This window comes from Elephantulus edwardii, unplaced genomic scaffold (assembly GCF_000299155.1).
Source record: "Elephantulus edwardii isolate Elephantulus edwardi_28Jun2011 unplaced genomic scaffold, EleEdw1.0 scaffold00032, whole genome shotgun sequence".
Taxonomy (NCBI): domain Eukaryota; kingdom Metazoa; phylum Chordata; class Mammalia; order Macroscelidea; family Macroscelididae; genus Elephantulus; species Elephantulus edwardii.
The window spans coordinates 9662194-9688205 of NW_006399782.1; the positions used below are offsets into that span (position 1 = coordinate 9662194).

The following is a 26012-nucleotide window of genomic DNA, read 5'->3' on the forward strand; positions in this document are numbered from 1 at the left end:
AATCCTGTCCAATCCTGTACCAGCCTTATAGCCTCTGTAATACTTAAACCTATTGTTGTAGTCTAGTGGTCTATTTATGCTATAAATCCTAAATCAAAGCGTCTGAGTTTGCCCTTATTTATTGAAGTAGTGATTTTATTTTTTTACTTTTTTTTTTTTTTAATTTTATTTATGTGCACCCTCAAATCAGATTTGACTGGTACAGGAGGAGATTGCCCCTCCTTTTCCAGCAGAGCATCTGGTAGATTCAAACTGCATGTCTCTGGGATTGCAGTGCAGCTTCTTGCCACTAGGCCACCAGAGCTCCCTCATTAGTGATTTTTATAGTTTTAATTAAGTTTTTACGTTTAGGTCTTGGATACATTTTGAGTTAATTTTTTATATATGAGAGATAGGTCTTATTTAATTTTTCTGTGATGAATATCCATTTTGTCAGTACCATTTGTTCGTTTTTATTGTACTAGTTTACTTACAAAATTGAAATGCATTGTTTTTCAGACCATATTTTTTCAATTTCCCTCACCCCACCCATCAAAGTGTACAATTCCATGGTTAATCCCCTACTCCTGCTGCACATCTTCATCCCTCTGCTTCCACCCTCCCCCTACCCCCCCCACCCCCCCCCCCCCGTGAATCCTCATCCTCTTTCTACAATAATGGTTTTATGCAATATTTGTTCTTGTAGGACTGAGATCACTCAGCATAATGCTCTCCAGTCCTTTCCAAGTTAGGTAATAACAAAATCATTGCTTCTGCATGCTATGTAGTATTCTGTTGTATAAATGTACTATAATTCCTCAGTTCATTCAATTGTGGTTGGGACATCTGAGCTGTTTTCCATGTTCTTGCTATAGTGAGTAATGCTGCTATGAACATTGGTGTACAGGTTTCCATTTGTGTCTCAGTTCTCATTTTCTCAGGGTATATTCAAAGCAGTGGAATGGCTGGGCCATAGGGAATTTCTCTGTCCATCTTTTTGAGGAAGTGCCAAACTGCCTTCCAGAATGGTTGTACCATTTTACAAGCCCACCAACAATGTATAAGAATTCATATCTCATCATATCCTTTCCAACATGTATTACTTGCTGTCCGATTAAGCTTAGCCACTATTACTGAAGTGAAATGCTATCTCATTGCATCTCTCTTACTGCCAGCGATTTGGAGCATTTCATCATTTGTCTATTGTCCATTCCAGTATCTTCCTCTGTGAAAATTCTTTCCATGTCTTTTGCCCATTTTGTATTTGGGTTATCAGTCTTTTTCTTGTGGAGCCCCAGGAATATTCTGTAAATTTTCATTGTGAAGTTCGTGTCTGAGAAGGTATTACCAAATGTTTGCTGGTAGGTTTTCTTTTCACTCTTTTGGAAAAAGTTGTTGCTACACACAGGGATGAAATCTTTAGAAGGTCCAATTCATCAATTTTATCCTCTTCAGGTTGTGTATTTCTGGCTGTATTTGGCAGTCTCTTGTTAGCATAGACTAGGCCTTCAAAGCTTGATCCCATTTTGTCTCTTAGGAACTTTATAGTTTTGGACTTTGCTCACAGTTCTCTGATCTACCTTGAGTTGATTTTTTTGTATGGTGTGAGATATGAATCCTGTTTCAGCTTTCGGCAGGTGGAAATCCAGTTTTGCCAGCACCATTTGTTGAAGAGGTTTTCATTTCCCCATTTGATAGCTTTGATTTCCTTTTTGAATATCAGTTGACTATAGATAATTGGGTCTATTTCTGGGTTCTCAATTCTGTTCCATTGGTCTATGTGCCTGTCTTTGTACCAGTACCATGCTGATTTGGTTACTACTGCTTTGTAGTAGGTTTTGAGGTCAGGGAGTGCTATACCTCCAACCTCATTTTTGTTTCTCAGAAGTGTTTTGTTTATTCAGGGTCTCTTGCCTTTCCAAATTTGTTATAGAGACTATCTATTTATAATTTAATGTATTTTGACCTTATGCTTATGTTAAAAACCAACTGTCCAGTATATATGGGTTTACTGTTAGGATCTCATTTCTGTTCCATTCGACTGTCTGTCATTGCTCCAGTATTGGGCTGTCTGAATTACTGTGTCTACAGTGGGCTTTGAAAGGTACAAGTGTGAAAATTAGCTTTTAACTCTTTTTTGATACTTTGCTTATCTGGGATTTCTTTACAATATAAGCGGTTTTTTCCTTCTACTTAAGGAATATTGGTTGAATGTGACCATGTGTTGCATTAGATCTCTTTAGATAAAATTAACATTTTCATGTTACGTTTTCTTATCCATAAGTATGGGTGTTCTTCTATTTAAACAGATGTCTTTTGGTTTCTTGCAGAAATTCTTCAGAGTTTTCTTTATAAAAGTCTTTTGCATCTCTACTTAAGGTTGTTCCTAGGTATTTTATCTTTCTGGTAGCTATTGTAAATGCTTTCTTTATTTCTCCAGAGTTTTCTTTGGTGATATAGATAAATCTTGCTGAGTTATGGGACTTCCTTGGTTGATTTGTGTTTTTTAAAATTTTTATTTGATAGCAAAATTTATATACATTGTTGCCTGAGGTTTGTGTTTTTTTTTTTATATTGATATTTTGCCCCACCACTTTGTTCAGTGTTTCAGTTAATTCCAAGTTTTCTTGGAAAATCTCTGGAATTTTTATCTATAAGATCATACTCTCTATAAACAGTAGATTTGTTTTTCCTTTTACGTTTGTATGCCCTTTTTTTTTTTCTTTTTCTGTCTCACTGCCTTTGGCTAGGATTTGACCATGCTTTCCTTTTAGGAGCACCTTGGTTTAACTTTCTCAAACACAGACTTTTTTGCTTTCTTGGCAGTCTGTGTGATATTCATTACTCTTTGCAACACCACAACTCAAAAGCATTCATGGTTCTTCTGTCATCCTTAGTCATTGTCCAACTTTCAGATCCATGTATGCTCTAATTTAGCTTGAGGAATTTCTCTTTCTGTTCCTATTTTGTTATTGTTACGTGTCATCAAGTACAACCCATAACGCCTCTATGAACAACATATCTGAACCCTGTTCTGTCCTGTGAAAGTTTACACCAATAATGTATGTTAGATTTTATCACATCTTTGCTGTACAAACTCATCTGATCATTTGGGTTATTTCTTTATTTAATTTATGTAACAAATGGCATTGGTTATTTTTCTATTGTTGTACCATCTTTGCATACCTGGTATGAATATCACTTAAACCTAATATATTTCTTTGCAATGGTATTGGATCCATTGGCTAGGATTTTGTAGAGAAGTTTTGCCCCTCTGGTTATGAGAGATAGTGGTCTGTAATTTTCTTTTTTCATGGTGTTTTTATCAGGGTTATACTTGGTTCTTTAAATATATTTAGGAGTAAGCCATCTTTTACTGCTTTGTAAGAGTTTGAGTGGGATTCACATTAGTTCTCTGAATGTTTGGTTGAATTTCCCAGTGATGTTATCCGTGCCAGTACTACTTAGGAGGCAAAGAGTGTGCTTTTGTGGTTTTGGTTTTTGTTTGTTTGTTTTTTAATGGGCTGTTCAGTTCATCCCCACCCTCCACCCCATCCCATGGGGTCTGTTAGCATTTTCAACCTCAAGTTTATTGTAGTGTAGGTAGGTTGTATATTTCTAGAAATTTGTCCATTGTTTTCAGGTTTTTTGATCTGTTAGAAATGCAGTTCCTTTTAGCATTCTGTAGTTTCTCTTTTTAATTTAGTTGGTTCTGTTGTGATATCACCCAGTTAATTTCCTATTCATATTTTATGTGTGTGTGTGTGTGTGTGTGTGTCTGTACTTATATAGACACACACATATATCTATATATATGTTGTTGTTGTTGTTATGTGCCGTCGAGTCGCTTGCAACTCCTAGTGTCCCTATGTACAATAGGCCTAAACGCTGCTGTATCCTGTGCAAGTTGTACTGCCTCCGACACACCCATCCCGATTACCCCTGTCACTGAATCAGTCCACCTCATAGAGGGTCTTCCCCTCCTGCGCTGTCCCTCCACCCTCTCAAGCATGATGTCCCTCTCCAAGGACTGGTCCCTCCTTACAACATGTCTAGAGTATGTCAGACAAAGCCTCAGAATTCTTGCCTCCAAGGAGCAGCCCGGTTTAACCCTCTCAAGAATGAATCTGTTTGTTTTCTTGGCAGTCCATGGTACATTCAGTACTCTTCTGCAGCACCACAGCTCAAAGTCATCAGTTCCCCTTCTATCCTCCCTAGTCATTGTCCAACTCTCAGATGCATAACAAGTGATTGCAAAGACCATGGCCTGTATCAGACGCACCTTAGTCTCCAGAGTGACACGATTACTCTTCAGTACTTTGGAGAGGTCCCTAACAGGAGACTTTCCCATCGCAATACGTCTTAATTTCCTGGCTGCTGGTACCAAGAGAGTTAATTGTGGAGCCAAGCTGACTAAAGTTGTTAACAATCTCAATCTCTTCACCATCCACCCTGATGCTGCCAATCGGTCCAGTGGTGAGAATCTTTGTCTTCTTGATATTGAGCATCAATCCATACCGAAGGCTGCAGTCCTTGACCTTTTGCAGCAAGCGTTTCAGGTCTTCCTCAGTTTCAACAAGCAGGATTGTATCATCTGCTTAAAGAAGATTGTTGATAGATCTTCCACAAATCCTAATGCCACACCTCTCCTCATAGAGCCCATCCTCTCCGATAAGCTGTTCTGCATACAGGTTGAAAAGGTATGGAGATAGTACAAATCCCTGGTGTACACTCTTCCCAATTTTGAACCATGCGGTGTTTTCTTGCTCTGTTCTGATGACTGCCTCTTGGTCCAAGTATAGGTTTTGCATTAGCACGATTAGATGTTCTGGGATTCCCATTCTTCTCAGAGTCAGCCACAGTTTGTTATGATCCACACAGTCAAAGGCCTTTGCATAATCAATGAAACAGAGATAGACATTCTTCTGGTATTATCTGCTTTCACCTAAGATCCATCTAATACCAGCTACAGTATCCTTAGTACCACGACCCCTTCTAAACCCAGCTTGGACTTCTGGCAGTTCTCTGCTGATGTGCTCTTCCAGTCGTTTTTGGATAATCTTCAGTAAAATCTTACTTGCATGAGAAATCAATGATACTGTTCTATAGTTTCCACATTCTGTTGGGTCACCCTTCTTTGGAATGGGAACAAATAAAGATCTCTTCCAATCATTTGGCCAAGTGGTTGTTCTCCAGACTTCTTGGCACAACTTGGCGAGCACATTCAGGACAGTATCTGTTCACTGAAATATGTCAATTGGTATACCATCTATTATATATATATATATATCCACCAGAGCTCCCTATATATACATATATATGTACATGTTTGCGTGTCCTTTTTTTCCCAGAAAGAAAAGATTTTGTTAATTTTTTCCAATCTTCTAGTTTTCTTTATTCTTTCAGCTGTTTTTCCTATTTTCTGTTTATTTCTACTCTACCCTTTTTTTCCTGTCTTCTAGAAAATAGAATTTTTTGGTTGCTCCCTTTCTAATTATTGGACTAAGATACTGTTTTTGGATTTGTCTTCTTTGTTTGTGTGTGATTTTATTGCTAAAAATTGGCTTCTGATCACTGCTTTTGCTGTGTCCTAAAGATACTGGTGTCCTTTGTTTTCATTCTCTTTGAGTTGTTTTTTCCCCGTTACTCAGTGGTTTTTAAGCAAAGTTATTAAATTCTCTTGTATGTAAGTTTTCTCTCGAATCATCTTATTGATTTTAGTTTTATATTGTTGAGATCAGATAAAAATGTTTTTATTATTTCAGTATTCTTAAATTTATTAAAGGATGCTTTGTGGCCTAACATCTATTCTGAAGAATGAACCATGGGCACTGGAAAAGAATATGTATTGCATTTTTGTTGGATGCAGTAAAGTCAGATTGTTTGTGTTGAGGAGACCTTCTTTATATTTGTTGAGTTTCTTTTTAGTTGTTCAGCTTTTCCTTAGAAATGATCCATTAAAGTTCCTACTATGATTGTAATAACTTTTTTCATTTTTCATGGATGATATTCCTGATACGCTCCCACAACTAATCTGCTCTTTACTTATTAGTATTCAAGGCCTCAAACTTGTTCCTGAGATTGTCTTTAAATTCTCGTGGGATAGAATGAATTAAGGTCAAACTTTTGTTCTTATGGATTGGATTGGATTGGATTGGACTGGACTGGACTGGACTTTCTTTGCTTCAGTTTGAACTTGGATATGAGTATTTGATGGTCTTTTCCACAGTCAGCACCTGGCCTTAGTTTTACAGCTGATACTGAACTTCTCCATTGATTCCCCTCCCCCGCCCCCAGATGTCAGTCTGATTCCTCTGTAGACCATCCAGGTTTATAGTCACCATTTATGTTCTTATTAACAGTATTTGAAACGGATAGGTCATTGATTGTACAGAATTCTATTATTCTCTCTCTATCCTCATTTCTGTTACCATGTCCATGCTTTCCCACTACTGATCCTTCTTGGTTCCCACCTTCCGTGTTACAGTCACCCATTATTCTCAGAGCGTCTTGGTTGCTTTGTTGATAGATCTTCCACAAATCCTAATGCCACACCTCTCCTCGTAGAGCCCATCCTCTCCGATAATCTGTTCTGCATACAGGTTGAAAAGGTATGGAGATAGTTGATTTCCAACTGCAAAAATTGTTAGAGATCATCTATTTCCTCCTTTTTGGTCCCGGTTATTGCTACATAAGTTTGAATGATAGTGGTATTAACAGGTCTTTTTGTATGCATATATATATTACTCTGTCACAACATTGTATCTCAAGAAGGATCTATAAATGGTCTTTTTTTATTTTTTTTGCACATGGGTCTTAAATATTTATTGAAAACTGGTGCATAAAACCCATACGCATTCCTTGGGAAGTGATCAGACTTAAGTTTAAACTTGTAAGTCATCTTGACATAGTGTGATATTGTCACCTTGGTTTTCTCCAGTGTCTTCTCTTGGAGTTTTACCTGATTTTATTTCCACTTTTTATTTTAATCCTCTGAAGAATGGGATGGTTCTGCTTTTGTTTCTTGGCCATGAACCTCTTGATCCTGAAAGTCTTATGAGAAGGCAAAATAGGGCTGCACAGAAATGATGGCGGAGGAAGAAAGAAGAGAAATGGTCTTTTCAACTATGAACATGACCCCATTTTTTTCTTACCTTTTCATTTAAAGCATAGTAAATCATATGATTACCTTATTCAAAATGTTCCATGCCATTTCATTTCATCAGTATTCCTGTGTTCCATTTCTTCCTTAACACAGTGCTGCACACTTTTGAATTGACGACCATGCTTAGAAACACTTGTTGTCGTCATTTGCGACAACGTGTTAACAAACTCTAGTTTTCCTACATTCGTACTTCTCACATTCCATATTCCAATCAGTATTGCCTATTTGCTAGTTCCTCCTCCTTAGTGATTCCCAGTAAAAAGGCTCAGCCTCTGGTGTCTTATCTGCTAGTCTAAGTGTGCTCTGTTGTACATTGAGTTTTCTGAGTCCTGTAATTTTGAAAGTGGTTGGCCAGTCCTTTTCCCTGGTCCATCTTAATTTGTTTGCATGTCTCTAGAGCAGTATTTGAAAGACAAGCATTTTGCCCCAAAGAGCAGATGAGCGACCTTTCCTATTATTCAGGTAACTGATCAGATATTGGTACTGCCTGCCACCCTCTTCAGCACTTGTGCCGTGTTCCCACCCCTACCCCTGACCTGTTAGCATCCAACTCAGATTCCTCTCCTTGCCTCTCTAACCTCCACCCCCTGCCTCTAGTTACACCTAGTTTGATGGTTCAGACCTCCCCCTACCTCAGTCCTAATTCACTGTGATGTTGGTGTTCCTGGTGCAGGTGGGTCCTCCTCCTTGTCATTGGTGGCAGGGTACCTCCTCCTTGTCATAGGTAGTGTGGGTTGGGCCTCTTCTGCTTGTTCCATGAAGAATGCAAAAAGTCATTACAAAGACAGAGGAGGAAGAAAAAAACCAAGATGGATGTCAGAGGAAACTTTGGATATTACACTAGAGTGCTGGGAAGCCAAAGCAAAGGGAAGAAAGTAAGAAGTTTCAAAGAGCAGTTCAGGATGACAAAGCAAAGTAGTATAATAAAATGTGCAAGGAGCTGAAGTTGGAAAGTCAAAAGAAATGAGCTTGCCTGGCATTTCTTAAACTGAAGGAAGTGAAGAACAAATTCAAACATCAAGTTAGCAATACTTAAGGACTCTGAGGGGAGAATGTTGAATGGCCCAGAAAGTGTCAAAAAAAGATGGAAGGAAGAACCTCTGGTGGACTAGTGGAAGGAAGCTGTGCCACAATCCTGGAGGTGCACAGTGCAAATCCACCAGATGCTCCGCTGGAGAAGAAGGGGCAATCTCCTCCTGTCCCAGTCAGATCTGATCTGATGGTACACAAGAAGAAGAAGAAAAAAAAAACCAAAAACCTTTTAAAAAGATAGAGAGTACGCAGAATCACTAAACCAAAAAGAATTGACTGCCACAGAAGAATTTCGTAAAACTACATCTGACCAAGAGGTAATGGTAATGAAGGAGGAAGTTCAACTTGCTCTAAAAGAATTGGCAAAAAGGCCCCAGGAATTGATGGAATACCAATTGGCCTATTTCATCAAACAGATGCTGCCCTGGACACATTCAGCAGGAATACTGGAGGACAACTACTTGGCCAACTGACCAGAAGAGAAATATACTTATTCCCATTCCAAAAAGTGGTGACATGACAGAGTGTGGAAACCATCAAATAGTATTACTAACATCACACGGAAGCAAGATCCTGCTGAAGATTACCTACAAGTGACTGGAACAGTACATCAGAAGAGAACAGCCAGATGTTCAAGCTGGGTTTAGAAGAGGCCGTGGAACTAGGAACATCGTAGCCAACATTAGATGGATCTTTTTCGAAAGTAAAAGAGTATCAGAGGAATGTCTGTCTATTTCTTTGACCTTGCAAAGGCATTTCACTGTGTGGATCACAGCAAATTACGGCTAACCTTGAGGAGAATGAGAATCCCAGAGCACTTAGTTGTTGTTGATATTGTTAAATGCCGTCTAGTCGCCTGCAACTCATAGTGACCCTGTGTATAGCAGCCCTAAACCCTGTTCTATCCTGTGTCAATCTCACTGTCTCTGACACACCTATCATCTTTCCCTCAGTCACTGAATCAGTCTCTCTTATAGAGGGTCTTCCTCACTTGTGCTGTCCTTCCTCCTTCCCAAGCATTATGTCCCTCTCCAAGGATTGGTCCCTCCTTGTAACATGTCCAAAGTATATCACGAAGCTTCAGAATCCTTGCCTCCAAGGAACAGTCTGATTTAACCCTCTCCAGGACGAACTTGTTCTTTCTCTTAGCAGTCCATGGTATATTCAGTACTCTTCTCCAACACCACAGCTCAAAGGCCTCAGTTCTCCTTCTATCCTCCCGAGTCGTTGTCCAACTCTCTGATGTATAACAAATGATTGCAAAGACCATGGCCTGTATCAGGTGCACCTTAGTCTCCAGAGAGACACCGTTGCTCTTGAGTACTTTAGAGAGGTCTCTAACAGCAGATTTTCCCATCGCAATACATCTTTCAATTTCCTGGCTGCTAGTGCCAAGAGTGTTGATTGTGGAGCCAAACAAACTAAAGCTGTTAATGATCTCAATTTCTTCACCATCTATTATAGTATTGCCAGTCAGCCTAGTGGTGATAATCTTTGTTTTCTTGATGATGAGCTTCAACCCATATTGAAGGCAGCTGTCCTGCTGCAAGCGTTTCAGGTCCTCATCAGTTTTGGCAAGCAGGGTTGTGCCATCTGCATAACCTAGATTGTTGATGAATCTTCCTCCAATTCTGATGCCACACTTCTCCTCATACAGCCTAGCCTCCCAGATAATCTGTTCTGCATATTGATTGAAAAGGTATGGAGATAGGACACATCCTGGCATATACCCTTCCTAATTTTGAACCATGCAGTGTTTCCTTGCTTTGTTCTGACTACTACTTCTTGGTCCAAGTATACGTTTCGCATCAGCACAATCAAGTGTTCTGGGATTCCCATTCTTCTCAGAGTCAGCAACAGTTTATTGTGCTCCACACAGTCAAATGCCTTTGCATAATTAATAAAACACAGAAGACATTCCTCTGATACTCCCTGCTTTCAGCCAAGATCCATCTAACATTAGCTACAATATCCCTAGTACCACAACCCTTTCTAAAGCCAGCATGCACTTCTGGCAGTTCTCTGTTGATGTGCTGCTGTTCCAGTCAGTTTTTAATAATCTGCAGCAGAATCTTGCTGGCATGTGTTATTAATGATATTGTTCAAGAATTTCCACATAACATATAATACATCATTTCAATAATATATTGGGAACAAATTATATACAAACATATTTTTGATAAAATATTGGCAACAAATATAGATCTCTTCCAGTTAATTGGCCACATGATTGGCCTCCATATTTCTTGGCACATCTTGGTGAGCACATCTAGGGCAGCATCTGTTAGTTGAAATATGTCAATCGGTATGCCATCAATTCTTGGGCCCTTATTTCTTGCCAATTCTTTCAAAGCAACTTGACCTTCCTCCATCACCACAGGCTCTTGCTCATATGTTCTTTCATGAAATTCTGTGTCTGCCAATTGCTTTTGGTACAATGACTCTGTATACTCTTGGCATCTTCTTTTAATACTTTTTGGATCATTTACTATTCTTTCCAAAGCATCTGTAAGTATTACAACTTGAGGTTTGTATTTGTTCTTCATTTCCTTCTCATTTCCTTCAGCTTAAGAAATGCTGAGCGAGTTCAGCCCTTTTGATTTTCTGACTTCAGCTTCTTGCACATTTCCTTGTAATACTTCATCGTCCTGCCCTGCATTTTGAAATCTTCTGTTCAGCTCCTAAATATTTTGCTTTCTTCCCTCTGCTTTAGCTTCTTTACACTCTACTGCAGTATTCAGTCTCTCTTCTGATATCCATTTTTGGTCTTTTCTTCCTCCTCTGTCTTTGTAATGACCTTTTGCATTCTTCGTAGTCATGTGATATCTATACTTGGACCAGGAAACAGTAGAACAGAGAAGGGAAACTCTGCGTGGTTCAGAATTAGAAAGTTGTGTGTCAGAGATGCATCCTGTTCCCATACCTTTTCAGTCTATATGTGGAACAGATCATTTGGGAGGCTGGACTTTATGAGGAGGAGTGTGACATTAGGATTGGAGGGAGACTCATCAACCTGTAACAACTTGCATTATACAGATGACACACCTTGCTTGCTGAAAATGAGGAGAATATGAGACATTTGCTGCAGAAGGTCAAGAACTGTAGTCTTCAATGTGGGTTGAAGCACAACGACAAGAAAACAAGGATTCTCACACTGGGAGAATTGCAGCTTCGTGATAGACAGAGAAGAGATTGAAATTGTTAACAGCTTCAGCTTGTTTGGTTCCACAGTTAACACTCTTGACACCAAAAGCCAGGAAATCAAAAAACAAATTGTGCTGGTAAAGTGTGCTGTCATGGACATCTCCAGAGTATATGTATGTGTATGTAATGATATGTTGTTATTGTTATGTGCCACTGAGTCGACTACCACTCATAACAACCCTGTGCACAGTAGCTGTGAACATTATCTTATCCTGAACCAGTCTCGCTGTCTCCAATACACCTGCCTCTATTACCTCAGTAACTGTCAATCCATCTCATTCATGGTGGTCTTCTCTTGCACTGTCCCTCTACTTTTAAAGCTTGATGTCCTTCTCCAAGGACTGGTCCCTCCTTGCAACATGCCCAAAGTAAGTGAGACAGAGCTTCAAAATCTTTGCCACCAGAGAACAACCTAGTTTCACCCTCTCTGGCAAAAACCTGTTGGTTCTATTGGCTGTCTTTCATCTGTTCAGTAATCTTCTCCAGCACCACAACCGAACTGCATCAGTCTTCTGTCATCCTTAGTCATTCTCCAGCTCTCTGGCACATAGCAAGTAATTCGGAAGACCAGAACTTGAATCAGGCGCACCTTGATCTCTAGACTGACATCTTTGTTCTTCAGCACTCTTGGAGAGGTCCCTGATTTTCCTAATGCAATTAATCTTTTTATTTCCTGGCTGCTGGTGCCTATAGTGTTGATTTTGAACCTGAGCAAATGGAACTTAGTCTCAGTTTCTTCTCCATTTCTCCTGGTGTTGCCATTTGAGCTAGTTGTGAGAATCTTTGTTTTCATGATATTGAGTTTCAATCCATATTGAAGACTGCAGTCCTTGACCTTCTATAGCAGATGCTTCAGGTCTTCCTCAGTATCAGGGAGCAAGGTTGTATCATCTGTATAATGCAGGTTGTGATGAGTCTTTCTCCAATCCTAAGGCCACATTCCTCCACATAGATTCTAGCCTCTCAGATGATCTGTTCCACATATAGATTGAAAAAGTATGGAGATAAGATGCATTCCTGACACATTCCATTCTTGACTTTGAACTATGCAGTGTTTTCTTGCTCTGTTCTGACAACTGCCTCTAGGTTTTACATGATCATAATCAAGTGGTCTGAGATTCCCATTCTTTTCAAGGTTAGCCCCAGTTTCTTGAGATCCACACAGTTAAATGCCTTTGTATAGTCCATGAAACACAGATATTTTTCTGGTACTCTCCACTTTGCCATCTGACAATGGCAGTGATGTCCCTAGTGCCATGGCTTCTTCTAAACCCAACCTGTACTTCTATGTTGATAGACTGTTCCAGTTTTTAGGTAATCTGCAGTAAGATTTTGCATGTGATATTATTTGATAATTTCCACACTCTTGTTGGATTGCTTTTTTTGGGAATGGAAATAAATATGGATCTGATCTAATTGGAGGGGAGTTTCTCTGGAGTATGTGATGTAAACACATTTTCTCTTAAAAGAGATAGGAGAAAGGAAGCAAGCAGAGAAGGGAGACCCCAGTATTACGAAAACAGAAAAATAGCTAAAAGCAGAATGTGTCTTTTTGGTCAAGATTGATGTACTATGAAACTCCATGACATAGAATAGCTGAGACACATAAAGATCTCCAAAGAATGTTCTAACAGCAGATGCTGAAGGAGGCAAGATCCTTCTTTCAGACCCAAGAGATAGAGAAAGGTTTCCTTTAGGGCCAGGACACTGAATTTCGTTTCCTAGCCTCCTGAATTTTGAGAGAATAAATATGTTTGTTAAAATATGTTTTTACACTCAATATTATCTCAACATGAGATAAATAAGGCACTACACACTTGGAAATTCTTTAACTGTGTAATTTTTCTTCCTTTTTACTTTGTAGTTGTTTACAAATTGACCTCTGATTCCATTTTCTAGTCTTAGAGTATTATTTTATGTTTGACACTACTGTACTTGGGATAATTTCTATGTTTGTTGTCATGTGTCTTAATCTCCACTTGTGTCAACTATTTGATCTTCTATTTGAAGGACTCCTTTTAGTACTTCTTATAAAGTATGTCTGATTTCACACATTCTCTTAATTTTCTTAATTTACCTGAGAGCCCTTATTTCACCATCATATTTAATGGACAGTTTTTCTGGATATTAAATTAATTGTTTACAAGTGGCGGAGTCAGATTTTTAAAATTATTGTAATTGAGATTTTAATGTTTATAGAGAACTTGGATTTCCATTCATTCACTGCTTCACACTTTCCTCCAGCCCCCTGTCCCCAGTTTTCTTTTTCTGTCCAAAAAAAAATCTTTCATTGTTATACAACCTCCCCTCCCCCCCAAGTCTTATTCTGGACTCTTGTCATGCCAATAATACCTAATCATATATTCCTTTTATACAGTTCTTTCCTTTACCTGTTTCAATGCTATGTACATTATTTATCCCCTCTTTTCTTAGTTTCCCCCAGCCCCCATGTCAGTCTTGTTCTTTAACAATAGCATTATGCATTATTTGTCTTTTTATGACTAAGATATTTCACTCAGCATAATGTCCTCCTTGGTCACCCATTTTGTATAATATTTCATGAATTCTTTGTTTTTCAGTGCTACATAATCCATTGTGTGACTATACCACAGTTTCCTGATGCATTTGTTTGTTGATGAGCAATTGGGTTGTTTCCAACTGTTTGCTATTGTGAACAAAGCCACAGTAAACATGGGTATGCATATATGTGCTTGGTTTCTTTAGGGTATATTCCCAGGAGTGGGAATTCTGGGTGGAAAGGTATTTCTATTTCCAACTTTTTGAGAAAGAACTCTACTGCTTTCCATAGTGGTTGCACCATTTTACACTCCCACCAACAGTGAATAAGGGTTCCAATTTGTCCTCAACCTTGCCAGCATTTGTTGTTTGCTGCTTTGTTGAATTTTGCCATTCTTAATGGGGTGAGATGATATCTCATAGTTGTTTTGATTTGCATCTCTTTTAGAGAGGGATTTTGAACATTTCTTCATGTTTTTGTTCACCATCTGAATATCTTCGTTGGTGAAGTGTCTGTCCATTTCTTGTGCCCATTTTGTAATTGGGTTATTTATCTTGTGGTACCTAAGTATTCTATAAATTCTAGATATATATGATACCCCATTCTCTTTTTGCCTACAGAGAAATCAGAGTTTAGTTTTGGAGGTTCTTTTTCAGTCATTTTTCTCTTTTCTACAAGCTGCTTTCAGGTGTATTTCATTATCTTAAAGTTTAGCTAATATGATTTTGATAGACTTTGGGCTTCATGAGTGTGTAGCTTCTGAATCTTTTCATGATATTAAAGAAATGTTCTTACAACAAATTTTCAGTAAATTTCTTTGTGCATTTTTTGTCTCAACTATTCTGGAATTCTTTTCACACATAATTTAGTCATGTTAGTTATTTTTCACATAATTCTCAGACTTTTCTCCCTTTTTTTTCTTTATTTTTTTCTACTAGTTTATTTACAAATTTGAACAAATTCTTTTAATAGCCCTCACCCCGCCCCACCCATCAACTTGTACAACCCAATGATTAATCCCTCCTTCCCCCTTCAGATCCACATCCCTCTGTTCCCAGCCTCTCCCACCTGTCCTGGAGCCTTATCTTATACTCATTCTACAATAAAGGTTCTATACAATATTTATACTTAAGGGACTGAGTTAGTTCACTCAGCATAGTGCTCTCCAGACCCTTCCAATTTAGGTAATAATTTAAAAAGTCATTGCTCTTTCGTGCTGCATAGTATTCCATTGTGTGAATGTATCATAATTTCTCAATCCATTTGTTTGTGGTTGGACATTTGGACTGTTTCCATGTTCTTGCGATGGTGAATAATGATGCTGTGAACATTGGTGCACAAATCTCAGTTTGTACCTCAGTTCTCATATTCTCAGGGTATATTCCAGGTAGTGAAATAGCTGGGTAATAGGGAATTTCTATGTTCAGCTTTTTGAGAAAGTACCAAACTGCCTTCCTGAATGGTTGCACCATTTTATAATCCCACCAACAACATATAATAGTTCCTTTCTCGCTACATCCTCTCCAACATCTATTACTTGCTGCCCTGTTAAACTTTGCCACTCTTACTGGAGATGGTACCTCATTGTGGTTTTGATTTGCATCTCTCTTACTGCCAGTGATTTGGAGCTTTTCTTCATGTGTCTGTTTGCCATTCGAATATCATCCTCTGTGAAAATTCTTTCCATGTCTTTTGCCCATTTTGTAATTGGGTTATCAGTCTTTCTTGTGGAGGACCAGGAGTAATTTGTAATACTTTTATTATAAGACTCTTGTCTGAGATGGTATTACCAAATGTTTGTTCCCAGTCTGTGGGTTTCTTTTTACCCTATTGGGAAAAGTTTTTGATGTGCACAGAGAAGAAATTATAAGGACAAGAGCTGAAATCATTGAGATAGAAAACAGAAAAACAGTTGAAACTATCAATAAGACCAGGAGCTGGTTTTACGAAAGGGTCAATAAAATTGACAAACCACTGGAAAATTTAACAAAAGGGGGGGGCGGGGGCAGAAAAGACACAGATAACTAGATTACTAGATTAAGAAATGATAGAGGTGAGATCACAACAGAACCAGAGGTAATTAATTAAATCAATAATATCAGAATACTATGAAAAACTATACTCTGAATAAATTCGAAAACCTAGTGGAAATGGACAAATTACTTGAAATGTGTCCCTGCCCAGACTAACAAGGGCAGATAGAGATCACTTGAACAGAGCCATCACAAGAGAAGAAATTGAAAACGTTATAAAAAGACTTCCCCATAAGAAAAGTCCTGGACCAGATGGCTTCACAGCTGAATTCTACCAAATATTCAGGGAGGATTTATCCACCCATTCTACTTAAATTATTTCAAAAAATTGAAAAAGAAGGAACACTATCAGAGTCATTATATGAAACAAGCACAACCCAAATACCCAAACCAGTCAAAGGTACTACCAAGAAAGAAAACTACCAATATCTCTGATGAATATAGATGCAGAAATCCTTAACAAAATACTAGCCAATAGAATCCTAAAGCACAATAAAAAAAAATCAGCGTGACCAAGTGGGATTCATAACAGGTATGCAGGGCTGGGTCAACATAAAAACAATCAACGTAATTCACTATGTTAACAAAGTAAATAACAAGAACCATATGATCTTAGCAATTGTTGCAGAAAAGGCGTTTGACAAAATCTGGCAATGCTTCCTGATAAACACACTCAACAAAAACTGGACTAGAAGGGAATTTCCTCAATATAGTGAAACGTATTTATGCAAAACCAAGAGCCAATATCATTCTCAGCATTCTCAATGGAGAAAGACTAAAAAAACATTTTCCTTGCAAACTGGGACCAGACAAGGATGCCCACCGTCACCACTTCTTTTCAATATTGGAAGTGTTCACTAGGACAATATGGCAAGAGAAGGAAATTAAAAGGCATCTAGTCTGCAAAGAAATGGTTAATCTGTTGCTATATGCAGATAATATGATAGTGTACACAGAAAACCCCAGTGACTCAACAAAAAAGCTGTTTATTTAGTAGAGTGGCAGGATATAAGATCAATACCCAAAAATCAGTAGGATTTGTCTACAAAGAGAACTCAGAGACAGAAATAAAGAAAGCAATTCCATTTACAATAGCCAACCACAAATGGAGCTATGTGCGAGTGAAAATAACTAGAGATACAAAGAGACCTATACAAAGGAAACTATACAGCATTTCTGAAAGACACAAAAGACCTAAAGAAATGGAAAAATGTGCCCTGTTCTTGGCTAGGAAGACCCAATATGGTGAAAATGACAATCCTACCAAAAGCAGTCTACATGTTCAATGAATCCCAATCCAGATACCAAATTTTTTTCAAGGAGATTAAAAGGGAAATTATCAAATTTATTTAGAGAGACAAGAAACCCTGAGTAGGCAAAACACTTCTGAGGAAAAAAAAATCAGGTTGGAGGCATAGCACTTCCTTACCTCAAAACCTACTTACTATACAGCAGTGGTAACCAAAACAGCATGGTACTGGTACAATGATAGGCACATCGACCAATGGAACAGAATTGAGAACCCAGAAATAGACCCAGCTATCTGTGGTCAGCTGGTACTCGAAAAGGGAATTAAAGCTATCATACGGGGAAATGATAAACCTCTTCAACAAATGGTGTTGGCAAAACTGAACTTCCACCTGCAGAAAACTGAAACAGGATCCAAATCTCACACCATACACAAAAATCAACTCAAGGTGGATCAGAGACCAGGGAGTAAAGCCCGAAACTATAACGTTCCTCAGATACAGACTGGGGTCAAGCTTGGAAGGCCTAGTCTGTCGTAAAAAGAGACTGCCAAATACAACCAGAAGTGCACAATCTTTGTTTTCTGTTTTAAAAATTAGTATTATTAGATTTATCTTACAGTTATTTGTCTTTGTAGGAAAATATTTGTTCACCCTAGAGTAAAAGAGTAGGTTAGAAGTTAAGGAAATAAAAAATAGTGTCAAATGAAAGCGTTATGTAACTAGTGGAAAAGTAAATTCCATAAAGGGTAAAAAGAGGGAAGAACCAATGTGAAGACAGTTGATTAGAAAAAAAATTATGGAGACTTGTTCTTTGAACTATGTGCAAAGAATGAACTTTGGAAACGTGGTTTATGTAAGCAGGGGAAATGGACAGAAGCAGGAAAAAGAAACAAGTATGACATCTTTCACTTCCAGTGTACATACTTACCTTATAGGTATGATGTTTTCTTTAAAAAATATTTTAAAATAATGTAAGATAGTCTTGACAACAAGATTTTAAGAGTCCATTGGTCAACCTGGAGTCCTTCCAGAGTGGTAAAAGGAAAAAGGATTTAAAAAGCACAAGTCCCTGTAGTTCAGAGACAATACAAGTTCTATCTTTGCACTGATCTGTCCCCTGTTAGGTGGCCTCAGACCAAGCCATATTTAGAAGTGTTTTAAATTAATTGTATAAATTGTAGGGAAGCTTATAAGAAAATATAATAATGTGCCAGCTACAGTGGTTGACAAGATAATTTCAAACTATTATAGTTAATGAGACTAACAGTAATTTAAAAAAATTATTGCAGCAGTGTGTGACAGAGAACTGACAGAAATTTCAAGAATTTTGGACATAGAAGATGTGTAGTGAAGGATATTACTACTGTTATCAAATGAATCGTGGCTGAAATCAGAATACTCAGATGTTACTTGTATGTTATTGACTATGCAGACATTCAGTTATGTGGATCATAATAAATTATGGATAACATTGTGAAGAAAAAGAATTTTAAAACTTAACTATGGTGATGCAAGACCTATAAAGAAGCATTTGTTCAAGCAGAGTAAGGGAACAATTCTGGGTTTTAAATCAGGAAAGGTATACATCAGTAGTGTCTTTTCACCATCTAGTTTAGTGTGTAAGCTGAAAAAAAAATCATCTGAGAAATTATATGAAGAAGACCATGGCATCAGGATTAGAGCAAGACTCATCAGCATTCTGGGATATGCAAATGACCCAATTTTTCTTTTTTCTTAAATGTTAAAGGGACCCAAGTGTGGGTTGGCAGAACGGACTTACCAGAAGAACTGGGGGAGTCTCTGGGCCAGAGTTGGCCAGCATTGGGTGTGCTGCATAATGGTAAAATCCTGAGAGGTCAGGACATGCCAAGTGGCTTGGGAGACTTAGTGTCAGCTGTACGTGGCCTCTGGCTTCTTGGGGAGAAGCAGGTATCGAAGGCACCAGGCACTTGTGGCTTTCTCTGTGCCCCAGGTATGAGTCGGCAGAGTGGACTTACCAGAAGAACTGGGGCGTCTCTGGGCCAGAGTTGGCCAGCATTTGGGCAGGCTGGATAATGGTAAAATCCTGAAGGATCCTGTTTTTCATTGTTTTTGTTCAAACATTGTTCTAGGTCGTATAGCCCTGGTGTGTCCACTTGCTATACAGAGGTAATGTGTGGTCGCTGTGAAACTGAACACTGTGGCACTGATGTGTCAAAGGCAGTAACAGTTACCCGTGGTAGACAGTGTTTGGTGGCACTCCCTGCTTGAAACAAGCTTGGAAGCAGGAGTGGCATCCACTTCCGTAAAAAGCTCACCTCCGGAAAGCCTAGGAACCTGGATAAAGGATGAAAGTCGTGCACACAAGTGTTGAGGACTTTCGTTCATAGGGTTGCTATGAGTCGCATACAACGCGACAGCACTTAACAACAACAATTCTAATGAATAGCAAAGATAATAGCTTTCATTCGGTATGGATTAAAGTTAAATATAAAACAAAATTTTAAACTGAACCAGTAAGCAACATAATAATAAATGGAGAATAGAGTCAAATTTTCAAGGATTTTCTTTTACTTGGATCCACAATCAACACTCATGGGAGCAACAACCAAGAAATTGAATGAGTTACTTGCATTGAGAAAATCTGCTGCAGAAGACTTCTTTAAAGTGTTAAACAGCACTGATGTCACCTTGAGGATTAGAGTATTCCTAACCTAAGCTATGATTATCATTTGCTTTGTATGCATATGAAAACTGGACAATGAATAAGGAAGACTGAAGACAAATTGATGCATTTGAATTATGGTGGTAGCATAAATATTGAATATACTGGTGGCTTCCTGAAGAATGAGCAAACCTTTCTTGAAAGTATAGCCAGAAAGCTTTCTAGAAGCAAAAATGGTGAAATATAATTGCGGGAGGAATAAGTCCATAGGGAAAGCTTCCATAATTGGTTGGGAGTCAGCAGAAAAGAATGTACACAGTGACTCTGACAGTGGACTCAATAGCAGTAGTTGTGACGATGGCTCAGGACTGCACAATGTTTCATTCTGCTGTACATCGAGTGGCTATGAGTCAGAATCAACTTGATGTACCTAATAACAACAAGGCCTGTGGTGATGAGAGCCTTAACTATTTTTGAACCAACCTTGGAAAGGGAAGGTTAACTGAGATATTATGCTCAGATGCTGATTTTCTGTAGATTATCTATAACATTTTAAGGGTAAATCCAAGCTTAAAAGTTCCAGACCTATGTTTGAGAGAAGTGTTAAGCCAAAGATAGAGAAATATGTCCAAGTTAGAAATATAAGGTTGTAGTGATTGAGAGGCCAGTACTGTGTCAACTTGATGCACCTAATAACAATAAGGCCTATGGTGATGAGAACCTTAACTATTTTTGAACCAACCGTGGAAGGTTAACTGAGATATGCTCAGATGCTGATTTTCTGTAGATTATCTATAACATCTTAAGGATAAATCCAAGCTTAAAAGTTCCAGACCTAATGTTTGACAGAAGTGTTAAGCCAAAGATAGAGAAACAATAAGATTCTTTGCAAGCTAAAATATGTCCAAGTTAGAAACATAAGGTTGTAGTGATTGAGAAGCCAGTACTGTGTCTATCGATTGACAAACTCTATTTTAAAAGTGTTTGTTTCTGAGAGATAAAATAATGTACAAAGATAATATCTGAAGAGCAACTCAGAGCTTTAATGTTTGAAATGAATTTAATTTATATAGACAAATTGAGGAACTAGAGTTTGCTAGACAATGAAATCAGTTTTTCATTCCACCCCCCCATATATTGTTTTATACAGTCTTTCATTTCCACTGTAGTTGTTTATATTCATGTTTACTGGGAAGTTTTTCTCCCTTACAATCATCCTACTAATAACAATTTTTATAAGAGAAAGCTGCCCATTTTTGTCCCACAGAGCACCAAGTTGGTTTGAACCACCCTACATATATCGTCATTTTGATTAGTAGCACAACATGCTGTGGACTACACCATAAGAACTCCATAGTGTTTGCATTTTACATTCTTATTAGTAGATAAAGATCTAGGTTCCCCACTGTAAAAGGAGCAAGGGCAGCATGGGAACAAACAAGTCTGACTTCTTCTAATTCCACAAAAGGAAACTGTCTCCTTCAGTAACATCCACAGTACAAAACTACTTCCTATAAGGTTAGTCATAACCCTTTATACTCCTGAAACTACTTCTGCTGATTCCAACACCCATCTTAACTGCACTACTGGGTCCGAAATCATTGCACTATCTCACAGACTACACAGAACCATACTCATGGTTATGGTGTTTAGTAGGGAACTTAAAAGGATACAAATTCTCAGTCAGGATACCTTCCAAAGTATGCCCACAAGCTCTTCAGGCTTGCAGCTTTAGGGCAGTGTTAGAAAGCTCTTAGTCCCACCAGTTATGACATCTCCCTCCCTAGTCCTTCAACAAGCTTGGATGAGGGCTCTTGTTTCTGGTTCTATGGGTTAACAGCCTGAGATCAGCTCAGTCTTCACATCAGATCTCTGGTTCTTTGCTGTGGCTGCTGTGCTGGTCCCTTGTAAGTCTGGCTGGCACAGGAATCTCTGGCCCTGAAAGGAACACCTTGCATACTCTGCTGCTTCTTTCTTCTGCTGAATTCACTCACTTTTATGCAAAACTAGCTACACACCCTATTTACATGTCCCTATCTATTCATGTACAAGTTGCCGTCCTGCGGTCACTTGTGGTTGCTGTGAGGCAATGTGACATGGATATGTCAAATGTGTTAATGGTTGGCTACACAGTGCGGACTGAAAGTGGGGTGGAGCTCCCCAATTAAACAAGCGTGGAAGGAGGAGTGGCGTCCACTTCCATAATAGCTTGCTTCCGGAAACCCTGTGAACCTTGGAGAGAGGATGAAAGGCACCCAAGCATCGAGGACTCTCCTTCATAGGGTCGCTATGAGTCACATGCGACTCGACGGCACTTAACAACAACACAACACATCTATTCATGTAGCAAAGTCAAATCAGTCAATGGTTAGGAAAGCCATTTTGAACAATAAACCCTTGACATCACACCCATCTATCACCCAATTTGTTATTTTCTGTTTTGTTTATCTTAGCCATTCTAGTGGGAATATAACGTTATCACATTTTCTAAAATAGCAATAGCAAATTCTTAGAGTAGAAAAACATTGTGTTTGAAATATGAAGTAATTTAACAGTGAGTTTATTAAACCATTAACAGATGTCAGGAGCCATGAATTTAGAAATTATTTTTAAGGTTACTAGGAAGTCTAGGAGAACACAACTCTCTAAGGAGGTTAAAGTAACTGAGGATTACTATCACCCTTTCTGCTGTTTCTTTTGGTGACTGGCAAAGGCAGTTTCTGGACTATGGGGATAGTTAATCTACTGTGACATTTCATAGGCTATTTTGAAGTGGATTTTGTTATATGTAAGCCAGCACTTAATTGTTTATTAAATAATATATCTAATACGTGCTAGAAAAATAAGAATACATGTTAACCTTGAGGATTGATCATGACAATCATAATCTTTTTGCTATGTATCATTACTTTTGTCCTGAAGTACAAACATAGAGACAGACCAGCATACATGAAGAAAGTGAAATGTCAGGCGAGCTCTGGTGGGCTAGTGGCAAGAAAGTGTACTGCAACCCCAGAGGTGCACGGTTCAAATCCACCAGATGCTCTGCTGGAGAAGGAGGAACAATCTCCTCCTGTACCAGTCAGATCTGATTTGATGGCACGCGCACACACACACACACACACGAATAAAATTAAATGGAAAAAAAATATTAAAAATAAAAAAAGAATATTTAAATAAAAAAAAGAAAGTAAGATGTCATTAAATGATAAGAAAGCAAGAAAAGACTAATATTTTGAAGTATAACCATGTATAAGATGTTGTACCTCATAAATAGCTAAGCTAGGTCCAGACACTAGATGTTCTGATTCCCCACTGAGAAGTCATTCTTTGAAAGTGCTTGTTACAGAAATAAAAAAGATTTCTCTTTTGTGTTAAGGGTGAAGAAAAAGATGAATTACTCCACTATTTCAAAATTGTGACTGATTCTCTTTTCTGGCTATTGGGAGACCATGTTCAGCTTGTTCCAAATGGTAAGAACAGAGACTAATGTAAGTTATAAATGTCCTGTTAGAGACAACTGCTAGCAGTTTGATTCCCTAACCCCCCAAAAAACATTAAAAGTCTTGTTAGCTATATAAATAATGGTATTTAAGTGACAATACATTGAAATTATTCCATAATGTAGAAACTCGTGTATATTTTTGTCTTAACATAAGCCAACTTTGAGGATATAAATATATTAAGGGAGAAATTGTCAGACTTTTAACTCTTCTCTTACCTTTTTCTATTTAGCATACCATAAAAATTTATGTTAATTTGAACAGTTTTAACTTACAGAAGAAATTATAAAAACCTGAAATATTGTAACTGTGTTTTACATTTAATGGTGCAGAATGAACATGCCTTTGGGTTGGCAGTAAAACTCCTTATCAGTAGACTACAGAGCTCCCTTCCGTAAAGATTACAATGTCAAAACCCTACAGAGTATTTCTCCTCTGCGTTATGGAGTCACTGTGAGTCAGAATTGACTTGACAGTAATGGGTTTGGTTTGAGATTTGATTTCTAAGGCGTCTTCAAACTTATCTTCCATCACTCTTACGGAATCTTGTTTCTGCTATTTCATTTTCGTTTCCATGTGGTCTACTTTGTTTTCTGATAGTTCCTTTTTTAGCATTCAGTTTTATTGCTCTTCTGTCTTCTCTTTGCTTTCACATTAATGATACATGGGGTGTGTTTTCCGCTTTGTTAGTTTCATACAAATTACTTGTTCTTTTTAGTTTGTTTTCATTTGTTTTGTGAGCTGATGTTTTCTTCAAGCATACAGTTAGCTATAGCTGTTTCCTAGTAAATAAGAATTATTAAAATGTTTGGAAAAACTCTCTGTGATGGTGACTTAATATCTGTATTTCACTGCGAGGAAACTGGAACCATTATATTGGTGATATGTTCTTTTAGGTTTGATGGAATAGAAGAAACTCTCCTATAGGAACAAATTCTTCCAGACTTTCTTTTGCAGAATTTGAACCTTTTTAACAGTTTCCTGGGCAGTGAGGAAAAAGACAAGAATTTTCAACAATCACAAACTCTCATTTGATAATTATTTTTCAATCCCTTATTTTTACTTTACTTACTTCTTAGGGAACTCTAATGTCCTAGTTCCTAGGGAGGTGAGCTGCCAACAAAAAGAAGGACAGTTGAAATCCACTAGCTGCTCTGTAAAAGAAATTGTTTCTTCTTGTTAGGTATCATTCAGTCTTATGCTACATAACAACCCTGAGAACAACAGATTTGGACCTTCCAGCCCATCAAGACTGATACTCAAACCCATTGTAACATTTACCATTTTAAGTACACACAATGTTTAATAAAAGTATATACGCAAAGTTCATAATAATGAACACTACTTTGTGGCAAGCATTAACACTTTATTACTGTGTTAAAGATGCTTTAATATATTGGAAATTGCTTCTTTAATTTTTCTTGTGACTGGACAGATACTTTTATTTGCTGGTGTCTACTGGTAAAGTACTTCTTGAAATTTTCAGTGTCAGTCAGTTCTTTCTGTTACAGTGACTCTTGTTTTTGCTCCATCTTTTTTTGATGCTTTCTGGGTTATTAAATATATAACCCATAGCATCTTTCAGTATTGCAGCTCGAGGCTTAAATAGGCAAAATGGACTAATAGACATTGTCATGATGGATGGAGAGGAGATTGAAACTGTCAACAGCTTCATTTTGCCTGATCCACAAATGACACCCTTGGTGCGAGCAGTCAGGAAGTAAGGAGACACATTACTCTAGGAAAACCTGCAGTTAGGGATCTTTCCAAATTACTGAGGAGTAGTGATACCAGTTTGATGACTAATGTGTATCTGATTCAGGCCATAGTCTTTCTCATTACTATCTTTGTAGCTCAGACCTGGGTAGTTAATAAAGGTGACAGAAAAAGAATTAACACCTTTGAGCTGTGGTGTTCGAAAAGAACACTGAACATCCCATGAATGCCCAAGAGAACGAACAGATATGTCTTTGAGAGGGTGCACCTGGAGTGGTCTCTGGAGGCAAGATTGCCTCATATACTTTAGACATATTGCTAGGAGGTGCTATTCCTTGAAGAGGAACATGATTCTGGAAAGGATGGAGGATCAGCAAAGGAGAGGAAGACCCTCAACCAGGTGGATTGACATGGCGACTGCTGCAGAGGTCTTGTGTGTCAGGAAGTGTGAGGATGGTGCAGGACCGTACTGGGTTCAGATATTTGTTCATAGCGTCACTATGAAGTGCACTCGACTCAGCAACACCTAACAACAACAGCTGGTAAGGAGTTGTACTATTAAATTATATTAGTGTGTATCTTGGAGAAAGTATAGCCAGAATGTTTCTTAGAAACAAAAACGACAAAGCTTCATCTAATATACTTTGGACGTGTTCTTAGGAGAGATTGTTACTTGGAGAATCAGCAAAAGAGAGAAAGACCTTTAACCAGATGGATTGTTATAGCAACTGCTGCAATGGGCTCATATGTATCAGAGATGAAGCATTATACAGGATAGGACAAGGTTTAGATTTTCCCAGGGTTGCTATGAGTTGTACCTCTGGCAACTAATAACAGTGATGTTGTTGTTGTTCTTGTTGTTGTTATGTGCCGTCGAGTCGTTTGCAACTCATAGCGACCCTGTGTACAACAGCCCTAAACCCTGCTCTATCCTGTGCCAGTCGCATTGCCTCTGACACACCCATCCC

The 26012-nt window shown here is 38.2% G+C and overlaps 1 protein-coding gene across 2 annotated transcripts in view; it reads left to right on the forward strand.

The window, feature by feature from the left end:
• IQCB1 (IQ motif containing B1) overlaps nucleotides 1-26012 on the forward strand; it is an 80964-nt gene that overhangs the window by 8089 nt on the left and 46863 nt on the right. For both annotated transcript variants that reach the window (XM_006884243.1, XM_006884242.1), the window contains exon 4: nucleotides 23205-23298. In XM_006884243.1, the coding sequence (XP_006884305.1) occupies nucleotides 23205-23298 (94 nt within the window). The remainder of the gene's footprint in view (nucleotides 1-23204; nucleotides 23299-26012) is intronic.